The sequence below is a fragment of the Lepidochelys olivacea genome (assembly GCF_965140295.1).
Source record: "Lepidochelys olivacea isolate rLepOli2 genome assembly, chromosome: 3".
In the NCBI taxonomy this organism is placed as follows: domain Eukaryota; kingdom Metazoa; phylum Chordata; order Testudines; family Cheloniidae; genus Lepidochelys; species Lepidochelys olivacea.
In genome coordinates this window covers 143,649,275-143,675,368 of record NC_140413.1, presented here as the reverse complement: position 1 = coordinate 143,675,368, position 26,094 = coordinate 143,649,275, and the positions used below count along the sequence as shown (strand labels likewise).

Genomic DNA, 26,094 nt, shown 5'->3' with positions numbered 1-26,094 from the left:
AGCACCACTTCCTTCACTTACGGCAAAACAATTTACGATATCCCCGCCAAGCGTGCTGTTGTTAGTGGCTGAGGCTGTTGCGAGGCTTCTGTAGCCTCGCAACGATCCTTCCCTTTTTCTCCCTACGGTGAGGCTCGTCGCCGCGTCCTCTCCGTTGAGCGGCTGTCTCGAGAGGTGAGCGCGGCTCCACGGCCGAGGAGTGCGGGTAGCGCTGCGTCCCTCGCTGCCGGGCGTGAGGCTGGAGGGGGCACAGCGGGCGGGGCCGCGAGGGAGGGCTGGTCCGGTCCGGCCCGGTCAACGCCTGGTGCCGCCTGCCCGCTCCTGGCGCGGGAAGCCTCGGCTGTGGCCCTCGGGGCGCGGACACCGGCACTCGGTCTCAAAGGGAGCCTCGCTGCGGGAGCCGCCGCAGCCCGGGCCGTTCTAGCGGCTTCCCACGGTACCAGCTGCTCCGCGCCGAGAGCAGGTGCGCGGGGGGGGGGAGCCGAGCCGGAACGCGGGGTTGTCCCAGGCTGGCGTGTAGCCTCTTGACGGAGGTCACTTCGTAAGACAGGAGAGAGTTGTGGTTTTTTTTTTCCTGGTCTTCTAAGCTGTGCTGTAATGTTGGCCCCGGACTGCTGGTATCGGAGGCGGCTGTGACAGGGAGTGGGTTTGGGTTCGCTCACTGGCATTTATTTCTCCTGAAATGGGAGCTCTCCTGTATGCCGAAGCGATGCTCCTTCGCCTGTTCTGAGAATGATTAAAAAGGAGAAGCCGTCGTAATCCAGCTCTCAACTCCTGCTCCGATCCCCTCGTCTCCAGCTTTGCTGGAGGAGCCCTTGGACGTCTCTGAACATACACCTCCTGTACTCTAGCGCCTTAATGGAGGAAGTGGGATTGTTTGGGTCCTCTAGGAGATATTGTAATACCAGTACATAATAGATATCCCTTCTCTGATATGTTCATTATCTACGGGAGGTAAATGAGTGTTAATAATTATTGAAACACTTTCTTCCTCCCTCACTTGATTGGCTTTCTTTCACTTGACTCTTTGAGGATGCCAGTTTCACTATTTCTTTATTTACTATAGAGCAGCCATTCTCAGACTGTGTGGTGGGCCTCTCGAGGGAGGTGAGAGCTGTGTGGGTTTTTTGTTTTCGTTTAAGAGCTCTGGCTATCAGCCCCAGCTGGCTGGGTCTTGTGCAAAAGGGTCAGGCACACCTAGGATGTGGAGATAAAAGTGACAGTTGGAGCTGCTTCACCTGAGCTTCAGCTCTCCTCTCTGCCATCCCTTACGCGGGGCTTAGGCATTCAGACTTGTGGTGGCAGCAGCAGCATAAAGTAAGAGTGGCAATGGGGTGGTAAGTCTGTTGTGAAAAGTGATTTCACATTGCTACCCTTACTTCTGTGCTGCTGGTGCAGTGCTGCCTTGAGAGCTGGTGGCCCAGCCAGTAGCTGCTGCTCTCCACTCTGCCTTCAGAGCTAGGTAATGGTATATATACTTGGCAGGGGATGGCATAAATGACTACAGACATAAAGAAAGGGGGCCCGATCAAAGAACAACTGTTATAGAGTCATATAGGGTAGAAAAGACAAAACAAGCAAAATACAGATTTTTAAAAACACATGTCTCAGGCCTTTAAATGTTATAGAGATTGAAAAAAGGAACAAGTCTGATTGGTTTTTTTTATTATTTTTTTTAAAAAAAACTTTTGCTGGTCTCCTTTAATACTAACTTGTACAGTCAGTTCTAGATGTTTCTGGACCACGTATACACATTTGCTAATTCTTTTCAAAGTAATTATGACTGAACTAACCTTGTCTGAAAGTTCTCTTTTAAGTTACTTTGTCTGAGTTTATTTCACATGTTCTTTTGCAAAACTTCAGATTTTTTATACAAGAAAAATATGGTTGACAGAGCTGAGGGGGAGGGAAAGGACCCAAACCTACCTTGGTGATAACTCTTTGCATGATGGTGACCAAAATTGTCAACCGTATTTTAAGTGTCAACTACCTTATTTTTTATTGATTTGAATGTTCTGATTTTTTTGTTACTTCCCAAGATTGTTGCACATTTGGTGACTTTCAAGTTTCAAATCATGGACTCAGAACAGATCATGGAGGGACAGGCACAGGTATAGTAAGAAACTTTTTACACTGATTTTTCTGTTAGCAGATGCATAAAGTGCATTTTGGTTTTGCTGACTAGCATGTTGTTTTACAGGTTCCAGAAAATCCTCATGCTGAATATGGCCTTACAGAAAATGTAGAGGTAACTAAGATTTAATTGTTCTCAAATGCAATTGAAGTAGTATTTCTGATTTGGGGGAAATATGGGTTTAATTTAGCTAAAATGATTGCAGAAATCAGACCCAAAATACAAGGAACTGAATGCTTTTGAAAACAGTGGGTAATGAAGGGTGCTTAGCATAACTCAGTAAATGCTGGTATCATGCACAATTGACCTTTTAATAGTATATCCGTATTGCTGGTTGGGCTGCTACCATTCTGTTTCTAGTCCCACAGAAATAATGATCCCTTTGTGTGGTGGTTTTGTCCTTTGGGTTTGTTTTTTTTTTTAAGTGCTATATACAACTTACCTCTGCTACCTCTTACAACAGGTTCTTCTGACAATACACCAATGGAACACTTCTTGAGGTTACCCAAAGCCTCTTGTATGAATCGCTACCACCTCCTTACAGCATGAGAGAGCAGTGTCTTTGCCAAGTGAGGGGAAAATGCCTCCCAGTTCTGGCAGCACAAGCACTCTGCTCCGGGCCTCACAAGCCTGGCTTTTTCTCTCTGCATGCTGAAAACTTACATGCCCCCAATGGTTATATTTGAGTGCTCAGGACCTTGTCTTCTGGACTTCTGTGGTGTACACTGATCCACTGCCTCCATGGAAGCAGTGCACGCCAATTTACCAGCCTTACCTCAGTTCAACACTCTCCTTAATACAGTAACTGCTCACTTAACGTCATCCTAGTTAACATTGTTAGGTTGCGGACCTATTAGAGAACATGTTCATTTAAAGTTGCCCAATGCTCCCTTATAATTTTGCTTGGCAGCTGCCTGCTTTGTCCACTGCTTGCAGGAAGAGCAGCCCTTTGGAGCTAGCTGGTGGGGGCTTGGAACCAGGGTGGGTTGGCATCTCCCCTATCAGCTCCCCCAAGTTCCCTGTGCAGCAGCTCCCCAGTAGGCTATCAATTGCTGGGCAGTTTAGGTGAACATCCCGCCCTCCACTACTGTGTGCTGCTCCTGCCCTCTGCCTGAGAGCTGCTCCCGGGAGCCTCCTGCTTGCTGAGCAGGGGCGGGGAAAGAGGAATACTGATGTCAGGGTGTCCCCCTGCTCCTACACCCTGCTCCTGCACCCCATCTCCACAGAGCAAGGTGGGGACACGTCAGGGCTCAGGATGGAGGGAGCTTGCTGGCAGCAGCTGCTGTCTCAACTTGCTGATCTACTTAAAAAGGCAGCGTGTGGTCAGTGTACTTAAAGGGGTAATGCACGTCTCTCTCTCACTCACACGGCATGTGTGTCTCTCTCACTCACAGTGTGTCTCTGTTCCACACACGTGCACCACTTGGCACTTTGGAAAGTGGAAGGAGTGGTGTGCTCCAGTGGGATAGCGTGGGTTCATCATCAAGTTCAGTTTCCACAGGAAATATTTGCAGCCACTGCTATGCATCCGTTGTGTCTCCTCCCTCCATTTGTGCTGCCTTGTAGAGTGTGACACTACATTAACAACAATGTGTTAACCCTTGAGGGCTCAGCCAAGTGCTAGTTCATCATTTAGCAGCAAGGCATTCCCTGGGAAATATTCCAGCCTCTGACTCCACCACCTCAACCAAGCTTCACAATCATTGTTGGTTACAATATTAAATTGTTTGCTTAAAACTTATACTGTGTGGGTATATATATACACATACATATATATATAATTTATTTCCCAGGAACCTGACCCCCCTTATTTACAATTAATTCTTATGGGAAAATTGGATTTGCTTAACATCGTTTGCTTAAAGTAGCATTTTTCAGGAACATAACTACAACGTTAAGCAAGGAGTTACAGTACAAGGGGCTTAGATGTGTTGATAATAAAACAAAATTGAAGACTATTTTAACACAGCTTGAGATAAAGATTCCAAAATAAAAGATTTGGAAATGTAAGGGTACAGGAGAAAAGAGAATCATAAAATGCAATCTATAGCATATACTTAGACAAGAAAGTAATTTGTCACTAATACGGTATTTCTCACCCAGTGGGCAGACCTTGCAGCGCTTGTCCAGCCCAAAGACCTTTTCATGAGACACTGGCAGAATGTCGCCTCTGTAAAGGATAACATCTTATCCCCTTTCCCCTTCTCTTACACAGTTATGGACTGTTATCTCTTAGCCTAGGGAGTCACCTAAACAGAGATTTCTCTTGGATTTTGTTTCTTTGTAAACACTCACTCCTGCATCTGGTCGAGAGAGTGAACGCAGGGCTGCCTCCACAGATGTTGATTGTCAGCTCTGAGACTCCTTGGCCTCAAGTGACAAGTTTCACTTCCAGCAGTTCTGGAACAAAATATACTATGTTACATAACTCTAAAATTGTTTCCCATATTAACATCTCCCAATAACCACGTCAATCAGCTTGTTTTTAGCTTTCAGCAAGACTACGCATGACCCCCTTCGGTGAAATATTGAGAAGGTGGTCAGACACAGGAGTGATGCCTGTCTGGGAATGTTGGCATGTCACCTTCCTGGCAACTTTTTTTTTTTGAGGGGGGGACGCTTTCCATGTTTTCAGGCCTTGGAAATGTGCCAGAATAGTCAACTTTTTTTCTCCCCCCTCTCTTAATTATTTGAGGGTGCTGTTTTGACACACACTTTTTCTTTTGTTGAGAAAAGGTTAGGCTTGGGGAATGACTAGTAAACATATGCATAGCAATAAGAGTAATCATAAGACAGGTGCCTTCAATTAAGTCCCTCTAACTTTCTTCTAGTCTAGGCTAGTGAATAATAGCATTTAGCCACTTCTTGCTGTTCAAAAGTCCTGTCTTGCCATTCTCCATCTTGGTCATACTTCCTTGTATTCTTTTCAATCTCCACTGTATCTATTTTGATATGCTATGACCCAAATTGGTCGCTAATCATTGCACATTTTGTGTATATAATGTTTTTCTAGAGCTGTAAAGCGATTAAAAATAATTGCGCGAATAATCACACTGTTAAAGAATAATAGAATACCATTTATTTAAATATTTTTGGATGTTTACTCATTTTCAAATATATTGGTTTCAGTTATAACACAGAATACAAAGTGGTGTACAGTGCTCACTTTATATTTTTGATTACAAATATTTGTACAGCAAAAAAACAAAAAATAGTATTTTAATTCACCTAATACAAGTACTGTAGTGCAATCTCTTTATCATGAAAGTTGAACTTCCAAATGTAGACTTATGTACCAAAAACCCCTGCATTCAAAAACAAAACACTGTAAAACTTCAGAGCCTACAAGTCCACTAGGTCCTACTTCTTGTTCAGCCAATCACTCAGACAGACAAGTTTGTTTACCTTTACAGAAGGTAATGCTGCCTGCTTCTTGTTTACAATGTCGCCTGGAAGTGAGAACAGGCATTTGCATGGTACTGTTGTAGCCGGCGTCACAAGATATTTACATGCCAGATGCATTAAAGATTCATATGTCCCTTGATGCTTCAACCACCATTCCAGAGGACATGCATCTATGCTCATGACGGGTTCTGCTCAATAACAACCCAAAGCAGTGCGGACCGGCACATGCTCATTTTCATCATGTGAGTCAGATGCCACCAGCAGAAGATTGATTTTCTTTTTTGGTGGTTCGGGTTCTGTAGTTTGTACATCAGAGTATTGCTCTTTTAAGACTTGTGAAAAAATGCTCCATGCCTCATCTCTCTCAGATTGTTAAATCATGGGTTGTGTTCTGTAGCTATTTAGAAATTTAGAAATTTCACATTGGTATCTTCTTTGCGTTTTGTCAAGTGAGCACTGTACACTTTGTATTCTGTGTTGTAATTGAAATTGATATATTTGAAAATGTAGAAAAACATCCAAAAATTTAATTTCTATTGGTATTTTATTGTTTAACAGTGCAATTAATCGCAATTAATTTTTTTAATTGTGATGAATTTTTGTTATTAGTCACGTGAGTTAACTACGATTAATCAACAGCCCTAGTTTTTTCTTACTTTTATGATGCCAGGGTGTGTTCTGTGAGGGTTGTGGTTTTGGTTTTTTTGTATTTACAACTACCATGGACAGACTTCTTTGAACTACCCATGATGATTTCTAGATCTTACCCCAAATGTTCTTTGCATATTTAGAATAAATTATAGACTAACTTTCTGTAGTGCTGATGTTAAAAATATATCCATGTGTGGCAAAACTGACAATTTTGGAGGACGTTATGTTAAATTATATTGTGTGTGTAAAAATCCATTTGACAATAGTATAAGACAATTCATTTAATATTTTCTGACCAAAAGGTTACAATATAGTGGAGCCAAAAAAGTGGAGGAAATGTATCTATTTTGTGCGTAAGCATTTCAGCGTATTAAAAAGATTAATAACTTACTGTATTGGAGCCTGATTTCACACAGGGATTTGCATGGTTGGACCAAGTACCATGTACCATGGTCTGTTCCAAGTACCATTGCTGGCAGGGGAACGCTTGGTAAATTCAAGTGTCCTATCCTGCAAATCCTTCTTGCAGAATTTGGTCCTACTTTTTGAAGCCTGGTACTACAAATGCTCACAAGAGCAACTTAATGAGGACTGCTTACATAAATAAAATCATTCTAATCTATAACAGTTGGCAGGGAAGAGCCATGAATATAAAAGAGCTGATGAAAATGGTAGTGTAGGGGCTGCCTCCAGTTTCAAGAAACTTAATGTAGCTTATATGGCAGCATGCTGTTAGAATCTAACATAAGGCTTTCTATATTTAACTTAAGAAAACAGAATTGAGATTCTCAACCAAATTAAAAATATGGAGTGAAATTTGAGGATAATTTCACTCCATCTTCTAATACCCTTATCTGATTGCTTTTGCTGAATGTCTACTTTTAAGTAGACTTTTTATGTACTAATTTCAATACTTTTATTCACATGATGCCTTGAATTCATCAGAGGATAGTAGAAAATGAGAAGATTAACGCAGAGAAAACATCAAAGCAGAAGGTGGATCTTCAGTCGTTACCTACACGTGCCTACTTGGATCAGACAGTTGTGCCTATCTTACTACAGGGACTTGCTGTACTTGCAAAGGAGAGGTAAAGAACTTAATGTAGCATTTTTCTCAAAATAAAGGAGGCTAAGATGTGGCCAGGGCCTTCCCACTTACCAGCTTGCAAAACCAGTTTGTCTCCATCAAAAGCTCACGTATGGCATTTGGGGTGGATGTAATAGCATGTCTATTCTCTTGAGCAGCCAAGATGTGTTCTGTAACTAGCTGCTTGCGATGTGAGCTGTATAAGAGAATATCGGTAATCTCATTGTCACAAGGACATGTAGTTTTAGTGCAAAGTTTTCACAGGGTAAATAAGAATGCAGTCTGAATAAATCTGTTCTTTAAGTAAATCTGTTGCATGGTTCCTCATGGCAAGAGCCTGGACAGACATTTCACCAGCATTCTTAACCTGGCTCAGGGTTCTTGAATGAGTCCTGCTCCCTCAGTAAGTAGGTACTCCTCATGCTATCTCTTACTTTATTGAACAAGGTAGTTCCAGAAAATCCAGCTGGTAATAGCATATAAATTCTTCCTCGGCACTTATTCTTGGGAGCTCATACAATGAGAGATTGTGCTGTAGCGGCATACTAATGATACTGTTCCCTTTGTTTAAAGACTGTTTTTCCAGGAGGCCTCATATATACTTTGAACAACATGGAAAGGATGTTCCTCAGTAGAAACACTCAATTGTCCTTCCTCTCCGGTTGATTCCTGTCATCTAGGTATAACTGGAACCACTTGAGTGTCATACTGCACATGCTAATAATACCCCTTTGTTGCCGAAGGAACAAACTTTGGCTAATCTTATCAAAAACTTCGAAGGACCACAATGGACTAAGTTAAAATCATGAGAACCTTCAGACCTCTCCCAGTGGTATCTTAACCCCAAAAGAACATTTGAGTTTAAACTAGAAGCCACCCACATCAATAACTAACCACTTAGTTGCTGTGTAGAGACAATATTCTGCTTATAAACTGTGTGCAGATCTTCTACTGATTTATTTGGGGTTCTGCTTTGGATGGAGAGTACTATGTAGTCCTAAATTGATATATTCCAGACCACAGTTAAAACTTTTGGACACTTCCCTGGAATGAGTGTGATAACCTGATATGTGGGGTGAGACAAGTTGGATTACCAGGATTTATGCACTACACTTTTCTGCGGCTGAAGAAAAACAAATCTTACCTAGCAAGGCTGTGGTGAGGCTTAATTGTAAAGCAGTTTGCATGTTAGTGTTTTTTCTTCCAATAATTTCAACTGTTATCACAAGTGTTGGTTAGAAAAAAATATTTGGCAGAAGCAACAAAGATATCTTTGAGGCAGACTGTTCTAATGGAGGCACTAAACAGTTGCTATCTGAAGTAAATCAAATAACAAGACAAGAACAAAGCAGACAAAGAAGCTGGCTACTTTAAATCTTTACCTTACCTGGCAGGAGTTGGTGAAATAGGCAAATGCATTAGAAATTACATTAAATAAATTCAGTGTGTAAACTTGGGTAATTCACTTGACACTTTAAGATGGATATGGGTTAGAGGGGGAGAGAGGCCAGCCTTTCTAAACTGACTTCATTTGCCTAGTCAGTGTCACTTCCATTGTCTCTCCTTCCCCTTAGATCCACTCTTCCTTCCCAACTTCGTATGCAGTCTCCCTCCCTTCCAGAACCTGTGCACAGCATCTTCCCCTGGTAGCTGCTTAAGATAATTGTGGACACATTTTAGGCGTTGTCTGTCTTACCGATTAACTGTGAACCATAAGCCTCTAAAAAAATAAAATGAGAAATGTTGATTTCCATAGAATTATATATGCATCTGAATTATAGTTATGAAGAATGTTTTCTTCTCAGGCTATGACTACACTGAGCCAGGTGTGTGACTCTCCTGTTCATGTACACATACTTGCACTTACTCTCATCAAGCTAGTACAAGTAGAAATAGCAGTGTAGCTACGGTAGCACGGGTGGCAGCAGCAGAGGCATGGCTGAGCTGTACTAAGTATACATCCTCCTGAAACTGGTGTGCATTTACTTGGCACAGCTTAGCCTTGCCTCTGCTGCTGAAACTGTGGCTGAACTGCTATTTATACTCACTAGTTTGGTGACCGCTAATATGAGTGTGCACATGAGCAGAAGAATCACATCCCTAGAGCTTATTGTAGATGTAGCCTAATAATGACAATTGTGTAGGGGCTATCGGGGACCAGGAAGTGTTGCAATGGGAATCTTAATAAATGGAGGAACTTCCTGGCTAGGGAGTTCTCTAGTTGCTGCTGAAACATGACCCTTTGTGATTGTTATGCTACAAAGCTGAACATTTCTAATTTGTCCAGTGCTTTTACAAGTAAGTCTGTTTTCAGTGAAGATGAGCTCTCCAGCTCACTTAAATGTATGTGACAAATAGTAATTACGCTTGATTTTTTTTTATCTCTACAGACCGCCAAATCCTATTGAATTCCTAGCAGCATATCTTTTAAAAAACAAGTCACAGTTTGAGGACCGAAATTAATTCCATGGGAAGAGGACGACAGTTTGGCTGCTAAACTTAGATGCTAATTTGCCATGATTCATTCTTTGCTGTAAAAATCATACAGAACCACCAATGTCTTTCAGACTGCACAATTTCCCTTATCTTTTCTTGAGTTATTTAATAAAGTACATTTTTATTCTTACTAGTCTTAAACTACATGTTAAGTGTCCTTCAGAATAAAGTATTGAAAGTTCACAGCTAGGTGAAAGCTTGAATAATTCCAGTGAAATATTTCACCTCAGTACATGAAACAAATGTAATGATCTTACTGGTAAGAAATTACTAAAAATCAGACTTGGTTTTATGTAGCTCCTTTCCTGTTAAAGATATCCTAAACTATTAAAGCCATAAATTCTGTGTTAGTAGTATAGAATTCAATATTCGCTGCTCCATCAATGGTAGAAGACAAGCAGTCATCAAAAGCATGTGAATATCCTTGGATGCTAGAACTTTATTTAGTGAGATGTAATGTGTATTAAGAAAGACACCTCACTTCAGAGTCCTGTAGGATCCTTGATTTTTACTAGACAAGAAGTGGACACAAGGTACCATAGGGGAACGTATCATCTGAACAAAATCATCCAATTCTGCTGATACATTCATGCTACAGCAGTGGGTGATAGAGCATTATTTATTGGTAACTTCCTTAATAATGCGTTTTATGGAATAATAAGGGAATGATCCATTTAGTATCTACAAATGTTCTTACACTAGCCAAGTCTTGCAGTGATCTTGTCCTGCCATTAATAAAGGTGAATGGAAAAAAGAATGAAGCATTGTTTGCCATATACCTAACAGCTTTCTTTTAATTCTGGAACATCAATAGCATTACCAATTTAAAAGGGACACAGCTTGAATTATGTGAAATTGACTTATTTAAAATAAAAGTCCAGTGTCTAATAATAGAGCATCCTTTAAACAGTATCCTCCTCAGATTTTATAAATACTCAAAATAACTATATAGATTTTTGTTTCCTTGCTGATGTTTGAGGGGAAACGAAAACTGACTATACAAAGTGCTATCAAAATGCACAAAGTAAACACGCAATACTTTTTTCTTTTCATTTACAGTAAGCTTGTGTTTTACTGGTAACTGCAATAGGTAAGCAACTTCTAGCTATATGACTTTTTTCAAAAATGTTCTTAATATAAGCAGAAGTAGTTAATCTTCTGTAGCCAAATGATCTCTTGAGTACTGTCTTATGTTTCACAGTATGCATCATCATTATACTCCATATCCGTGCTCCCTATTTCTGTTGTGAGTTTTACCTCTGTGCGCTTGAAGAGGAAAGATCAAACCTGTCATCCACTGGCTAGAGGGCTTCACATCCAGTTCTAACTTCTGTTCGGCAGCAGTGTCAGGCTATCTCTAGATCAGCTTTCCTTTGGTGTATAGGAAATCCTTTAGAAACATTCTAAATTTTATGCAGATTTGTTCCTTTCTTTATCCCAGCTAGGAATCATTCTGTGTCTTCTCTTTAAGCAGCAGCTTCACTTCACTTAGAGACAAAAGCTATGATCCTTATGTGCATTTGCTCCACAGCCTTTGGTGCTGTTCCAGCTTGCATCCTCAGCCACTGACCCCTACTATGGGCATGGTAGGAGTGGTTCCCTGGAGTCTGGCACTTGAACTCAATGAAATAGTGCCAATCATGGAGAGGAGCTGTATCCATTCTAGCCCCCCAACTTGATGCCACAGAAGCTGACAACTTCCATTCACGCTTCTGTGTGGTTCCAAGCTCTACCTCAGCAGAGGATGCATTGGTTCTTCAGATTCTAGCCCCAGGAAAGTTCCAGCCCCACTTAAATAGCGCTGCACCTCTGTAAACCTCAGAGTGATACCACAGGCTCTTTTGACAACTAAGTGGGCATCTCTACTGTTCTCTGGTCACCACAAGCCAGCTTCACTAACCACCAATGCTCTCATCAGCTGGAGGCAGGTGCCTTTTCCTACATGATATGGCATCCCTCTTTAGACTGTTCTAATAACATGCCCATCCTTCCTCCTCAAGCAATGCCCCCACTTAAAATTTTTGCACGTTTTACAAGTTTTTGTAACTTTAATAGTTGCTATTTAACATTTCCCTAGTTACTGATGGCATAAAAAGTATTTCATTATAACTGTAATAACTGCATTATCCCTAGCCTGATTCTTGGCCCTGGTCTACACTAGGACTTTAGGTCGAATTTAGCAACATTAAATCGATGTAAACCTGCACCCATCCACACGATGAAGCCCTTTATTTCGACTTTAAGGGCTCTTAAAATCGATTTCCTTACTCCACCCCTGACAAGTGGATTAGTGCTTAAATCGGCCTTGCCGGCTCGAATTTGGGGTACTGTGGACACAATTCGACGGTATTGGCCTCCAGGAGCTATCCCAGAGTGCTCCATTGTGACCGCTCTGGACAGCACTCTCACCTCAGATGCACTGGCCAGGGAGACAGGAAAAGAACCGCGAACTTTTGAATCTCATTTCCTGTTTGGCCAGCGTGGCAAGCTGCAGGTGACCATGCAGAGCTCATCAGCAGAGGTGACCATGATGGAGTCCCAGAATCGCAAAAGAGCTCCAGCATGGACTGAACGGGAGGTACGGGATCTGATCGCTGTTTGGGGAGAGGAATCTGTGCTATCAGAACTCCGTTCCAGTTTTCGAAATGCCAAAACCTTTCTCAAAATCTCCCAGGGCATGAAGGACAGAGGCCATAACAGGGACCCGAAGCAGTGCCGCGTGAAACTGAAGGAGCTGAGGCAAGCCTACCAGAAAACCAGAGAGGCGAACGGCCGCTCCGGGTCAGAGCCCCAAACATGCCGCTTCTATGATGAGCTGCATGCCATTTTAGGGGGTTCAGCCACCACTATCCCAGCCGTGTTGTTTGACTCCTTCAATGGAGATGGAGGCAATACGGAAGCAGGTTTTGGGGACGAAGAAGATGATGAGGAGGAGGAGGTTGTAGATAGCTCACAGCAAGCAAGCGGAGAAACCGGTTTTCCCAACAGCCAGGAACTGTTTCTCACCCTGGACCTGGAGCCAGTACCCCCCGAACCCACCCAAGGCTGCCTCCTGGACCCAGCAGGCGGAGAAGGGACCTCTGGTGAGTGTACCTTTTAAAATACTATACATGGTTTAAAAGCAAGCATGTGAAAGGATTACTTTGCCCTGGCATTCGCGGTTCTCCTAGATGTACTCCCAAAGCCTTTGCAAAAGGTTTCTGGGGAGGGCAGCCTTATTGCATCCTTCATGGTAGGACACTTTACCACTCCAGGCCAGTAACACGTACTGGGGAATCGTAGAACAAAGCATTGCAGTGTATGTTTGCTGGCATTCAAACAACATCCGTTTTTTATCTCTCTGTGTTATCCTCAGGAGAGTGAGATATAATTCATGGTCACCTGGTTGAAATAGAGTGCTTTTCTTCAGGGGACACTCAGAGGAGCCCATTCCTGCTGGGCTGTTTGCCTGTGGCTAAACAGAAATGTTCCCCGCTGTTAGCCACGGGGAGGGGGGAGGGTTGAGGGGGTAGCCACGCGGTTGGGGGAGGCAAAATGCGACCTTGTAACAAAAGCACATGTGCTATGTATGTAATGTTAACAGCAAGGTTTACCCTGAAAGAGTGTAGCCATTGTTTTATAAAATGTGTCTTTTTAAATACCGCTGTCCCTTTTTTTTCTCCACCAGCTGCATGTGTTTCAATGATCACAGGATCTTGTCCTTCCCAGAGGCTAGTGAAGCTTAGAAAGAAAAAAAAACGCACTCGCGATGAAATGTTCTCCGAGCTCATGCTGTCCTCCCACACTGACAGAGCACAGACGAATGTGTGGAGGCAAATAATGTCAGAGTGCAGGAAAGCACAAAATGACCGGGAGGAGAGGTGGCGGGCTGAAGAGAGTAAGTGGCGGGCTGAAGAGAGGGCTGAAGCTCAAATGTGGCGGCAGCGTGATGAGAGGAGGCAGGATTCAATGCTGAGGCTGCTGGAGGACCAAACCAGTATGCTCCAGTGTATGGTTGAGCTGCAGCAAAGGCAGCTGGAGCACAGACTGCCACTGCAGCCCCTCTGTAACCAACCGCCCTCCTCCCCAAGTTCCATAGCCTCCACACCCAGACGCCCAAGAACACGGTGGGGGGGCCTCCGGCCAACCAGCCACTCCACCACAGAGGATTACCCAAAAAAAAGAAGGCTGTCATTCAATACATTTTAAAGTTGTAAACTTTTAAAGTGCTGTGCTTAAAGTGCTGTGTGGCATTTTCCTTCCCTCCTTCACCACCCCTCCTGGGCTACCTTGGTAGTCATCCCCCTATTTGTGTGATGAATGAATAAAGAATGCATGAATGTGAAGCAACAATGACTTTATTGCCTCTGCAAGCGGTGATTGAAGGGAGGAGGGGCGGATGGTTAGCTTACAGGGAAGTAGTGTGAACCAAGGGGTGGGAGGTTTCATCAAGGAGAAACAAACAGAACTTTCACACCGTAGCCTGGCCAGTCATGAAACTGGTTTTCAAAGCTTCTCTGATGCGTACCGCGCCCTCCTGTGCTCTTCTAACTGCCCTGGTGTCTGGCTGCACGTAACCAGCAACCAGGCGATTTGCCTCAACCTCCCATCCCGCCATAAACGTCTCCCCCTTACTCTTACAGATATTGTGGAGCACACAGCAAGCAGTAATAACAGTGGGAATATTGGTTTCGCTGAGGTCTAAGCGAGTCAGTAAACTGCGCCAGTGCGCCTTTAAACGTCCAAATGCACATTCTACCACCATTCTGCACTTGCTCAGCCTGTAGTTGAACAGCTCCTGACTATTGTCCAGGCTGCCTGTGTACGGCTTCATGAGCCATGGCATTAAGGGGTAGGCTGGGTCCCCAAGGATACATATAGTCATTTCAACATCCCCAACAGTTATTTTCTGGTCTGGGAATAAAGTCCCTTCCTGCAGCTTTTGAAACAGATTAGAGTTCCTGAAGATGCGAGCGTCATGTACCTTTCCCGGCCATCCCACGTTGATGTTGGTGAAACGTCCCTTGTGATCCACCAGAGCTTGCAGCACTATCGAAAAGTACCCCTTGCGGTTTATGTACTCGGCGGCTTGGTGTTCCGGTGCCAAGATAGGGATATGGGTTCCGTCTATGGCCCCACCACAGTTAGGGAATCCCATTGCAGCAAAGCCATCCACTATGACCTGCACATTTCCCAGGGTCACTACCCTTGATATCAGCAGATCTTTGATTGCGTGGGCTACTTGCATCACAGCAGCCCCAACAGTAGATTTGCCCACTCCAAATTGATTCCCAACTGACCGGTAGCTGTCTGGCGTTGCAAGCTTCCACAGGGCTATCGCCACTCGCTTCGCAACTGTGAGGGCTGCTCTCATCTTGGTATTCATGCGCCTCAGGGCAGGGGAAAGCAAGTCACAAAGTTCCATGAAAGTGCCCTTACGCATGCGAAAGTTTCGCAGCCACTGGGAATCGTCCCAGACCTGCAACACTATGCGGTCCCACCAGTCTGTGCTTGTTTCCCGAGCCCAGAATCGGCGTTCCACAGCATGAACCTGACCCATTAGCACCATGATGCATGCATTGGCAGGGCCTATGCTTTCAGAGAAATCTGTGTCCATGTCCTGATCACTCACGGGACCGCGCTGACGTCGCCTCCTCGCCTGGTATCGCTTTGCCCGGTTCTGGTGCTGCATATACTGCTGGATAATGCGTGTGGTGTTTAATGTGCTCCTAATTGCCAAAGTGAGCTGAGCGGCCTCCATGCTTGCCTTGGTATGGCGTCCGCACAGAAAAAAGGCGCGGAACGATTGTCTGCCGGTGCTCTGATGGAGGGAGGGGCGACTGACGACACGGCTTACAGGGTTGGCTTCAGGGAGCTAAAATCAACAAAGGGGGTGTCTTTACATCAAGGAGTATTTCAGGCAGGACTTCACGGAGGGTTCCAATAAGAAATGGTGCACCTAAGTTATTGTTCTTATTAGAACGAGGAGGTTAGCCTGGCCTCTGATTGATACATGGCTAGATTTACCTCGCTGCACCTTCTCTGTGAGTGACTGAAGTGTGACCTAAAGGAATGAGTCCCCTAGACAGGGGAGGAGGCAAATGAGTACAAAACAAATCTGGTCTATTTCTTGTTTTGATCCACTCCATCTATATTTTACATCTTTGGCTGGCAGCAGACGGTGCAGAAGGACTGCATGCCATCCACATCTCATGGCTGCTCGGCAGAAGATGGTACAGTACGACAATACAGCGGTGCATAGACAATCCAGGAAGTTTTTGGAAAGCGTAGGGGACAATTTCCTGGCGCAAGTGCTAGAGGAGCCAACTAGGGGGGGCGCTTTTCTTGACCTGCTGCTCACAAACCGGGAAGAATTAGTGGGGGAAGCAAAAGTGGATGGGAATCTGGGAGGCAGTGACCATGAGTTGGTTGAGTTCAGGATCCTGACGCAGGGAAGAAAGGTAAGCAGCAGGATACGGACCCTGGACTTCAGGAAAGCAGACTTCGACTCCCTCAGGGAACGGATGGCCAGGATCCCCTGGGGGACTAACTTGAAGGGGAAAGGAGTCCAGGAGAGCTGGCTGTATTTCAAGGAATCCCTGTTGAGGTTACAGGGACAAACCATCCCGATGAGTCGAAAGAATAGTAAATATGGCAGGCGACCAGCTTGGCTTAATGGTGAAATCCTAGCGGATCTTAAACATAAAAAAGAAGCTTACAAGAAGTGGAAGTTTGGACATATGACCAGGGAAGAGTATAAAAATATTGCTCGGGCATGTAGGAATGATATCAGGAGGGCCAAATCGCACCTGGAGCTGCAGCTAGCCAGAGATGTCAAGAGTAACAAGAAGGGTTTCTTCAGGTATGTTGGCAACAAGAAGAAAGCCAAGGAATATGTGGGCCCCTTACTGAATGAGGGAGGCAACCTAGTGACAGAGGATGTGGAAAAAGCTAATGTACTCAATGCTTTTTTTGCCTCTGTTTTCACTAACAAGGTCAGCTCCCAGACTGCTGCGCTGGGCATCACAAAATGGGGAAGAGATGGCCAGCCCTCTGTGGAGATAGAGGTGGTTAGGGACTATTTAGAAAAGCTGGATGTGCACAAGTCCATGGGGCCGGACGAGTTGCATCCAAGAGTGCTGAAGGAATTGGCGGCTGTGATTGCAGAGCCATTGGCCATTATCTTTGAAAACTCGTGGCGAACCGGGGAAGTCCCGGATGACTGGAAAAAGGCTAATGTAGTGCCAATCTTTAAAAAAGGGAAGAAGGAGGATCCTGGGAACTACAGGCCAGTCAGCCACACCTCAGTCCCTGGAAAAATCATGGAGCAGGTCCTCAAAGAATCAATCCTGAAGCACTTGCATGAGAGGAAAGTGATCAGGAACAGCCAGCATGGATTCACCAAGGGAAGGTCATGCCTGACTAATCTAATTGCCTTTTATGATGAGATTACTGGTTCTGTGGATGAAGGGAAAGCAGTGGATGTATTGTTTCTTGACTTTAGCAAAGCTTTTGACACGGTCTCCCACAGTATTCTTGTCAGAAAGTTAAGGAAGTATGGGCTGGATGAATGCACTACAAGGTGGGTAGAAAGCTGGCTAGATTGTCGGGCTCAACGGGTAGTGATCAATGGCTCCATATCTAGTTGGCAGCCGGTATCAAGTGGAGTACCCCAAGGGTCGGTCCTGGGGCCGGTTTTGTTCAATATCTTCATAAATGATCTGGAGGATGGTGTGGATTGCACTCTCAGCAAATTTGCGGATGATACTAAACTGGGAGGAGTGGTGGATACGCTGGAGGGGAGGGATAGGATACAGAAAGACCTAGACAAATTGGAGGATTGGGCCAAGAGAAATCTGATGAGGTTCAATAAGGATAAGTGCAGGGTCCTGCACTTAGGACGGAAGAACCCAATGCACAGCTACAGACTAGGGACTGAATGGCTAGGCAGCAGTTCTGCAGAAAAGGACCTAGGGGTGACAGTGGACGAGAAGCTGGATATGAGTCAGCAGTGTGCCCTTGTTGCCAAGAAGGCCAATGGCATTTTGGGATGTATAAGTAGGGGCATAGCGAGCAGATCGAGGGATGTGATCGTTCCCCTCTATTCAATATTGGTGAGGCCTCATCTGGAGTACTGTGTCCAGTTTTGGGCCCCACACTTCAAGAAGGATGTGGATAAATTGGAGAGAGTCCAGCGAAGGGCAACAAAAATGATTAGGGGACTGGAACACATGAGTTATGAGGAGAGGCTGAGGGAGCTGGGATTGTTTAGCCTGCAGAAGAGAAGAATGAGGGGGGATTTGATAGCTGCTTTCAACTACCTGAAAGGGGGTTCCAAAGAGGATGGCTCTAGACTGTTCTCAATGGTAGCAGATGACAGAATGAGGAGTAATGGTCTCAAGTTGCAGTGGGGAAGGTTTAGATTGGATATTAGGAAAAACTTTTTCACTAAGAGGGTGGTGAAACACTGGAATGCGTTACCTAGGGAGGTGGTAGAATCTCCTTCCTTAGAGGTTTTTAAGGTCAGGCTTGACAAAGCCCTGGCTGGGATGATTTAACTGGGAATTGGTCCTGCTTCGAGCAGGGGGTTGGACTAGATGACCTTTTGGGGTCCCTTCCAACCCTGATATTCTATGATTCTAGCCATCCTCATCTCTTGCCTGCCCGGCAGAAGATGGTACAGTACGACTGCTAGCCATCCTCATCTCTTGCCTGCCCGGCAGAAGATGGTACAGTACGACTGCTAGCAATCTGTATTGCCTGCCTGCTCACCATAAGATGGTTCAATAGGACTGACTGCAGGACTAAAGAGAATGACCTGGTCAAGTCACTCCAAATTTAGTCCCTGCGCCCATGTCTGTCCAGGCGCTCCCAGCCGACGTGGCCAGGAGCACCTCGGACACAACGAGGATGGCTACCAGTCGTACTGCACCGTCTGCTGCCAGAAGGCAAGGGGTTGCTGCTACTGTGCAGCAAAGCCGTACCGCGTCTGCCAGCACCCAGGAGACATAGGGTGACGGTTACCTGAGCGGGCTCCATGCTTGCCGTGGTATGGCGTCTGCACAGGTAACTCAGGAAAAAAGGCGCGAAACGATTGTCTGCCCTTGCTTTCACGGAGGGAGGGAGGGAACGGGGGCCTGACGATATGTACCCAGAACCACCCGCGACAATGTTTTAGCCCCATCAGGTATTGGGATCTCAACCCAAAATTCCAAAGGGCAGCGGAGACTGCGGGAATTGTGGGATAGCTATCCACAGTGCAATGCTCCGGAAGTCGACTCTAGCCTCGGTACTGTGGAAGCACTCCGCCGAGTTAATGCACTTAGAGCATTTTCTGTGGGGACACACACACTCGAATATATAAAACCAATTTCTAAAAAACCGACTTCTATAAATTCGACCTTATTCCGTAGTGTAGACATACCCTTGCTTGCATATTTATACCTGCGTCTGGAAATTTCCACTACATGCATCCGACGAAGTGGGTATTCACCCACGAAAGCTTTCGCTCCAATACATCTGTTAGTCTATAAGTTGCCACAGGACTCTTTGCTGCTTTTGTAATATATGAATACATCATCCTGCTTCTTACCAAATACAGAAGACATTTATTGAATACATTTGCCTTTTCTGCATTATGATTGATAGTTTTACCATGGTTGTCTAGAAGTGGACCTATGGTATTGCTAGAATTTCATGCGTTCCTGGTGTATTTGAAGTATTCCTTCTCAGTATGCTCAGCACTACTGGCTGTAGAGTTTTCATGGATTTCTTTGTCAATTGGCTGCATTTCCTAACTGCTGATTTGTGCTCACTGCTCTCAGTCTTTCCTTTTTTCATCCGTTTATAGTAACTTCTTTCACTCCCTTCTTAACCAGGAAGGTTTTTTAACCAAAGCAGTCTTCTTTCATGATTGCTGATTTTGGTGTTTAGTAAGCTACTAACACCAATAATTAATTACACACAGCAATCATAATTTGCTAGAATCACAGAGAGGGAAAGGTATATGGAGAGTAACAGACTTCCATTGAAGAATTATGTATCAATTCCTTAATTAAAGATGCATTATCAGAAAAAAAAACCCTTATAATTATGAAAGACATTTTTATAACTCTTTGAGGATTAGTTTGTTACTCATATTTTCTTTGCATTGAACTTTTTCATCCAATGTTTTCTTGGTATCTGTCTCAGAATAAATACTTAATGTTATGTAATACTACATAACAGAATATATAGCATTTTGATCATCATGCCTGCATGCAAAACATTTTACTTAACAGGCTCTAAACTTCTTCCTTTTCAACTAGGTAATGTCAGAGAGTGGGGTGGCACTTTAAGGGAGTCAGGGTTCAGCACTCACCTCCAACTATGGAGTGTATTCCTGTCAGGACCAGAGAAGCTTACTTTAACTCTGATGTAAATGTAGCTCTACAGGGAGCAGGATAGGAAAAAGCAGGATGGCTGCAGGGAATAGATAAGCTCCTGCAAAAGACCTTTGCTCAGGGGAGAGGATGTGATTGAGATATTGAACTTGTGTTTAACAATTTTGTTCAAAGTAATAAAACCAAAGCTGTGAAGAAAAGAGACTGAAATCCTGTGGCTGGAGAGCATTCTTTAGTGTATGGACTGGTGATATAGCCCACTGGCTTGCAGGTAACCCAAGCAAACTACGGAATTGTGTGGATGCAACACTTGAGAAATACCAATTCTCTGTTTTTTTCAAAACTTGCAAGAATGAGTGAATGTGGCAATGACTATTGCTGTAGGATATTGGAATCCAGACTGGCAACTCCTTAGCAATCGTAAGGTTAAAAGCTTGGTTAATAGTAACAGAAATGGTAGAATTTGATTTGACTGTCATCAATTCTTAAGTAAGAGCACCAATAGAAATTTTCTATGTTCACAATGTTATTTGATTCTTTGATTCCCTAATATTCCCATTTTTCACTTTTTCCATATTTCCAATTTAATGAGAATATTCTAGTAAGTTGTCAAGGCCTCAACAGATAATTCCCTTCTTGTCATCTAATTGTGTCTAACTCTTAAAAAGCTAAATAGGCAACAAAGCACAAACAAAAATTCCCTCCCCCTCCCCCCCATTTGAAAGTATCTTCTTTCCCCATTGGTCCTGGTCAGGTGCCAACTAGTTAATGGAACTGATTAACCCTTTACAGGTAAAGGAGGGATTTTATGCTACCCTTAGCTGTATGTTTATGACGCCATATTTGAAATTTTCCTGGAGTACCTGAGCACAGATCTCCAGCAAGGAAGTGAGAGGATCAGTAGATTCATTTGTATGATTTCAGGCTATATTCCCTTTTTGTCTGCTAAAATACAAATATTTACAGATATTCCTTCCACACATATATAAGAGTGATCCTTTCCCCTCAAGTGTTCATCTTTCCCTAAGGCAGATGCCATTGTAGGGAGTTAGTGTTTCAATGAAAATGTAAAAGTGTGGGTTGCATCGCCAATGGCTCTAAAGTGCTGGCAGAGGAGTGGTCAGAAGAGGGAGGATATTGAGAGTGAAGAAGAAAACTCCTGTATTGCCCAAGAATTCAAAGGGAGGAGATTTGGCTGCAGGCTCTAATATTATGGTTTTGTCAACACAGCCTCTCATAGTATATTGGAAACCATGAAAAATTGGAAGGAAACTTTTGATTCCAGTAGTCCATGTGTAATAGCAGTAGAGGGCAGAGTGACTTATGAAGAAAAGCAGTGTTAAGTCTGGTTTCAGAGGAGCAGCTGTGTTAGTCTGTATCCGCAAAAAGAACAGGAGTACTTGTAGCACCTTAGAGACTAACAAATTTATTAGAGCATAAGCTTTTGTGGGCTACAGCCCACTTCATCGGATGCATAGAATGGAACATATAGTAAGAAGATAATATATACATACAGAGAAGGTGGAAGTTGCCATACAAACTGTAAGAGGCTAATTAATTAAGATGCACTATTATCAGCAGGAGAAAAAAACTTCTGTAGTGATGATCAAGATGGCCCATTTAGACAGTTGACAAGAAGGTGTGAGGATACTTAACATGGGGAAATAGATTCAATATGTGTAATGACCCAGCCACTCCCAGTCTCTATTCAAACCCAAGTTAATAGTATCTAGTTTGCATATTAATTCAAGCTCAGCAGTTTCTCATTGGAGTCTGTTTTTGAAGCTTTTCTGTTGCAAAATTGCCACCCTTAAGTCTTTTACTGAGTGGCCAGAGAGGTTGAAGTGTTCTCCTACTGGTTTTTGGATGTTATGATTCCTGATGTCAGATTTGTGTCCATTTATTCTTCTGCGTAGAGACTGTCTGGTTTGGCCAATGTACATGGTAGAGGGGCATTGCTGGCACAGGATGGCATATATCACATTGGTAGATGTGCAGGTGAACGAGCCCCTGATGGCGTGGCTAATGTGATTAGGTCCTATGATGGTGTCACTTGAATAAATATGTGGACAGAGTTGGCATTGGTCTTTGTTGCAAGGATAGGTTCCTGGGTTAGTGTTTTTGTTGTGTGGTTGCTGGAGATTATTTGCTCCAGGTATGGGGGCTGTCTGTAAGCGAGGACTGGTCTGTCTCCTAAGATCTGTGAGAGTGAGGGATCATTTTTCAGGATAGGTTGTAAATCTTCGATGATGTGCTGGAGAGGTTTTAGTTGGGGGCTGAAGGTGACGGCTAGTGGCGTTCTGTTATTTTCTTTGTTGGGCCTGTCCTGTAGTAGGTGACTTCTGAGTACTCTTCTGGCTCTGTCAATCTGTTTTTTCACTTTCGCAGGTACTGTAGTTGTAAGAATGCTTGATAGAGATCTTGTAGGTGTTTGTCTCTGTCTGAGGGATTGGACATGCAAGGGGTTACAGAATGAGACTGTTAGTTCTAAACTTCCGTCAGGTGTCCTGATTAATGACAATATAATTCTTCTTCAAAAACGGAGGGGGAGGGATTTAAAGGATTTTAACTGGAGTGTTTTGACTTATGAAAAAGGTGATGTTAAAAATCTACACCCACTCCCTTCCCCTTTCTTGATCTAACTTCAGGTGAAAAATGACCCTCCTTTGTGTATCACTAAAAGCTCTTCTTGTTTCCTTCAAAATCTCTGATGCTTAAAAGGCAATTAATGTGTTCTACGTGCCCCGCCCCTTTCCTTCCCCAACTGCTTACAATTTAATTGTGCCACTTTGACGTTTAGTACTAAGCAGTATCACTGTTTTAGAGATAATTTGTTAGAAATGAAGCACTACTTTTATTCTAGGAGTAGCAGTTGCTATCCTGCCAGATGCCAGGATTAGGGTAATAGAAATTAGTGTGGAATTTTTCACTGAGGGTAATGCATCTGAAGAACTTAGCCTTTGTTTCAGTATGCAAATTATCTGTGAAAAGTGTGTGGTGTGATTTCTTCACACACACACACACACACACACACACTTTTTTGGTGGGGGGCGGGTTGGGCAGTTATTGATAATTCTCTGACACCATTTCCCAGCATGTTTGGAGTCAGGGGTTGGGATCAAATGGAGAGAAACTCCTGCTGAAGCCAATAGGGAGGCTTCTGCATGGGGGGAAATGGACAAACCATTTCCTGGGCTAATGGTGAACTAGGACTGTGCTGCCCCCGGAGTGGGAGGGGACAGCTTGACTCAGACCAAGACAAGCTTTCAGTTTTTTGTCTTTTGGGCTTGGCAACCGAGACAGACAGACAGAACAGCTCAGGGGGAAGTCTGATTAACTCCCCCGCCCCACAAAGGGAGTCTTTGAACTGTTGTGGGAAAGTTGCATGGATCAGGCAGTTCCAGCACTAGGGAGACCCATATCCACAGTGGCAGCCGGAGATCTGCCAGCTGAGGCCTTCACAGGACTCCAGATCAGGGAGCCTGGTAGGAGCCGGTGTGGGATCTACAAAAGGACTTAGGTGTTGCAATGCTCAGACTTGCAATGCTGAGCGTGATGATGACTAAATTTTAAGCACCTAAAAAATTACAGGAACAGTGCCACACCCCACAAAGTCAAGCTGGGTGCCTAGACTCACCATACAGTGAATGAGGAGAGAGAGGCACCTCAGAAGTGAGACATAAAAGCAAGCATGCTAGGTGGGGAGCCACTTAAACTAGCTGACAAGTTTCAGAAACTAGCTGAGGGAAAGTGCCAACCAGAGGGAGTATGCTAAGCTCTGTCCCTCTCATGGAGATAAGCAGCATCCTGTAGCTCTGACTTCGGCGCCTATCTCTGCTTAGTGATGCGCAAACAGAACCTGTCTCCTGGAGGTGCCTTGGCCACCTAAGCTGTTTCTTGTGGGAATGAGTTAGGTGCCTGCCTCACTCCACACACACGGACTGCCAGAGGTCGTTCCTTGTAATTCTCAGCCCAGTCGTTAAAGCAGTGACAGTCTCCTGGGGTGTGGGAAACCCAGATTCAATTCCTATTTCTCAGGAGGGTGCTCTAACCATTGAGCTAGGGGATAGCCTGATGTGGGGCTTCTCAGTCTCTTCAGTTGAAGCTTTCCACTGTAAATAAATGAGTGATTGGAGCAAGGAGATTGGACCCAGGATTTCCAACCTTGTAAGTCTAGGGACTTACTGGTACGGAGCTGGGCTGGGGCTGGCTCTGGCCCCCGGAAGGGGTAGGGCTGGGGGAGGTCAGAGCCAGCCCTGGCCCACCCTGTATTGGCAAGTGCACCCTTCCCCCTCCACGGGGTAACAGCAGCAGCCAGGGGCTCTGGCAGCGATTTATAGGGCCCTGGGCAGTAGCGGCAGCCGGAGCTCTGGGCCCTTTAAATCGTCCTCAGAGTCCCGCCGCCGCTTCCCCAGGGCTCCGGGGACAGGGCTCCGGGGACAGGGCTCCGGCCGCCACTACCGCCCTGGGCCCTTTAAATCATCTCCAGAGCCTGCCGGAGCCCGGGGAAGCGGTGGCTGGGCTCCGGGGATGATTTAAAGGGCCCAGGGCTCAGACGCTGCTACCGCCGCAGGCCCTTTAAATCGCCACCCCAGCCCCACCGCTGCTACCCCAGGGCTCTGGCAGCGGGGCTCTGGCAGCAATTTAAAGGGCCAGGGGCTCCAGCTGCCTGGGGAAGCTGATCCACCCCGGTACGGCACACCGTGGCATACCAGCTTACTTTCACCTCTGTGGATATCCTAACTGCTGGACTACAGAGTCATTCTCTCTCTGGCCCAGCGATTATTTAAATATTTATCCACAGTGGATCTCTCTCACTCTCACACACACACTCCTCTCTTTCCCTCTTCCACCAGCCAGAGGTTGAACAGGACCTGATCTGGTAGGTGATCTCTGAGCACCTCTACCAGATTGGGCCCTACACAGGAATTAGGCAGCTGAGTGCCTATATTTCCCAGTTTGTGAATTGTTTTGGGCTTAGGCCAGAGATGGATGTCTGGATGCCTAGAGGGAGGAAGCAGTGTGCATGCCCAGAGGTGGGAACTTTTACCCTGAAAACTTACTCAGCTAGTGAGTTTAGGGATTTACAGGGTTCGGTGGGAGTGCTGTGTATTGCAAAGGAGCCAAAACTGGGACTTGGGAGCCTACTATGATGATATGTGGAATCTTCTGTAATATTTTTATGAATCCTTTATGTGCCCCAGTTTCCCCTACATTTCACATGCTACCCAGTGGTGAGGAGAAAAGGACTGTTTGCTCCTAGGGCAGGCTAAGAGACCTAGGTATGAATATTGCCTAGCTGTCTGAGGCTGACTGGATCATTAAAAAGGACCTGCCAGGGCTGAGCTCATATCAATGGAGTAGTGTTTCTCAACTTTTTTATTCTGGTAATCCCCTTTGGACTTAAAAAACTACCCCTTAGGAAAAAATTGCAGCCCTCTTTCTTCAAGCCTGGGGCTTCAGGCCAGCTCAGAGCGTGAGGATAAAACATGTATTTTAGCTTTGCGCAGCCCCCTGTGGCATGGTGCCCCTGGCAATTGCCCTGCTTTCTATCCCCTAATGCTGGCCCTGCTTTTGACCCTTCCCCCATCCCCACTCTGACCACCCCCTGGGGGTCAGAACCCGCAGGTTGAAAAACACTGCAATGGAGAATCTGAGAAGACAATGGAAAACCTCATCACCAGGAAGTTGACACCTAGCAACCAAGGAGGTGGTGGAAGATGTATTTCTCTGCTTCTTGGCAGGGAAGCTGAGCAAAGTCCCCTAGCTTGAGAACAAAGGACTGGGAAATGTAAGATGGGGGGACAAGAATTGGTTGCTGGAGGGAGACCGGGGTCTTACCAGGAAACTGTTTAAGGAAGTCAGAGAGAAACAGAGCCTGAACGTGGAGTTTGCTACACCTTGATTGGCTCTGGGCTAACCAGATGGACTTGGACTATGGTTTAACCTCCATTCTCTAC

General features: G+C 44.8%; 2 protein-coding genes across 2 annotated transcripts; both read left to right on the top strand.

Annotated features, from left to right (window-relative positions):
* Positions 1–14: 14 nt before the first annotated feature.
* Positions 15–9,919, top strand: DPY30 (dpy-30 histone methyltransferase complex regulatory subunit). The gene is made up of 5 exons (XM_084624961.1): positions 15–174; positions 2,040–2,111; positions 2,201–2,248; positions 7,136–7,278; positions 9,668–9,919. Exons 2-5 carry the CDS (start codon positions 2,076–2,078, stop codon positions 9,738–9,740), a joined length of 300 nt encoding a protein of 99 aa, XP_084481087.1. The 5' UTR covers positions 15–174; positions 2,040–2,075; the 3' UTR covers positions 9,741–9,919.
* Positions 9,920–10,764: 845 nt separating this feature from the next.
* On the top strand, positions 10,765–14,076 carry LOC311519086 (uncharacterized protein). The gene is made up of 2 exons (XM_084625308.1): positions 10,765–12,856; positions 13,441–14,076. The coding sequence occupies exons 1-2, from the start codon at positions 11,992–11,994 to the stop codon at positions 13,959–13,961; spliced, it is 1,386 nt and encodes a 461-aa protein (XP_084481434.1). The 5' UTR covers positions 10,765–11,991; the 3' UTR covers positions 13,962–14,076.
* Positions 14,077–26,094: the final 12,018 nt, after the last annotated feature.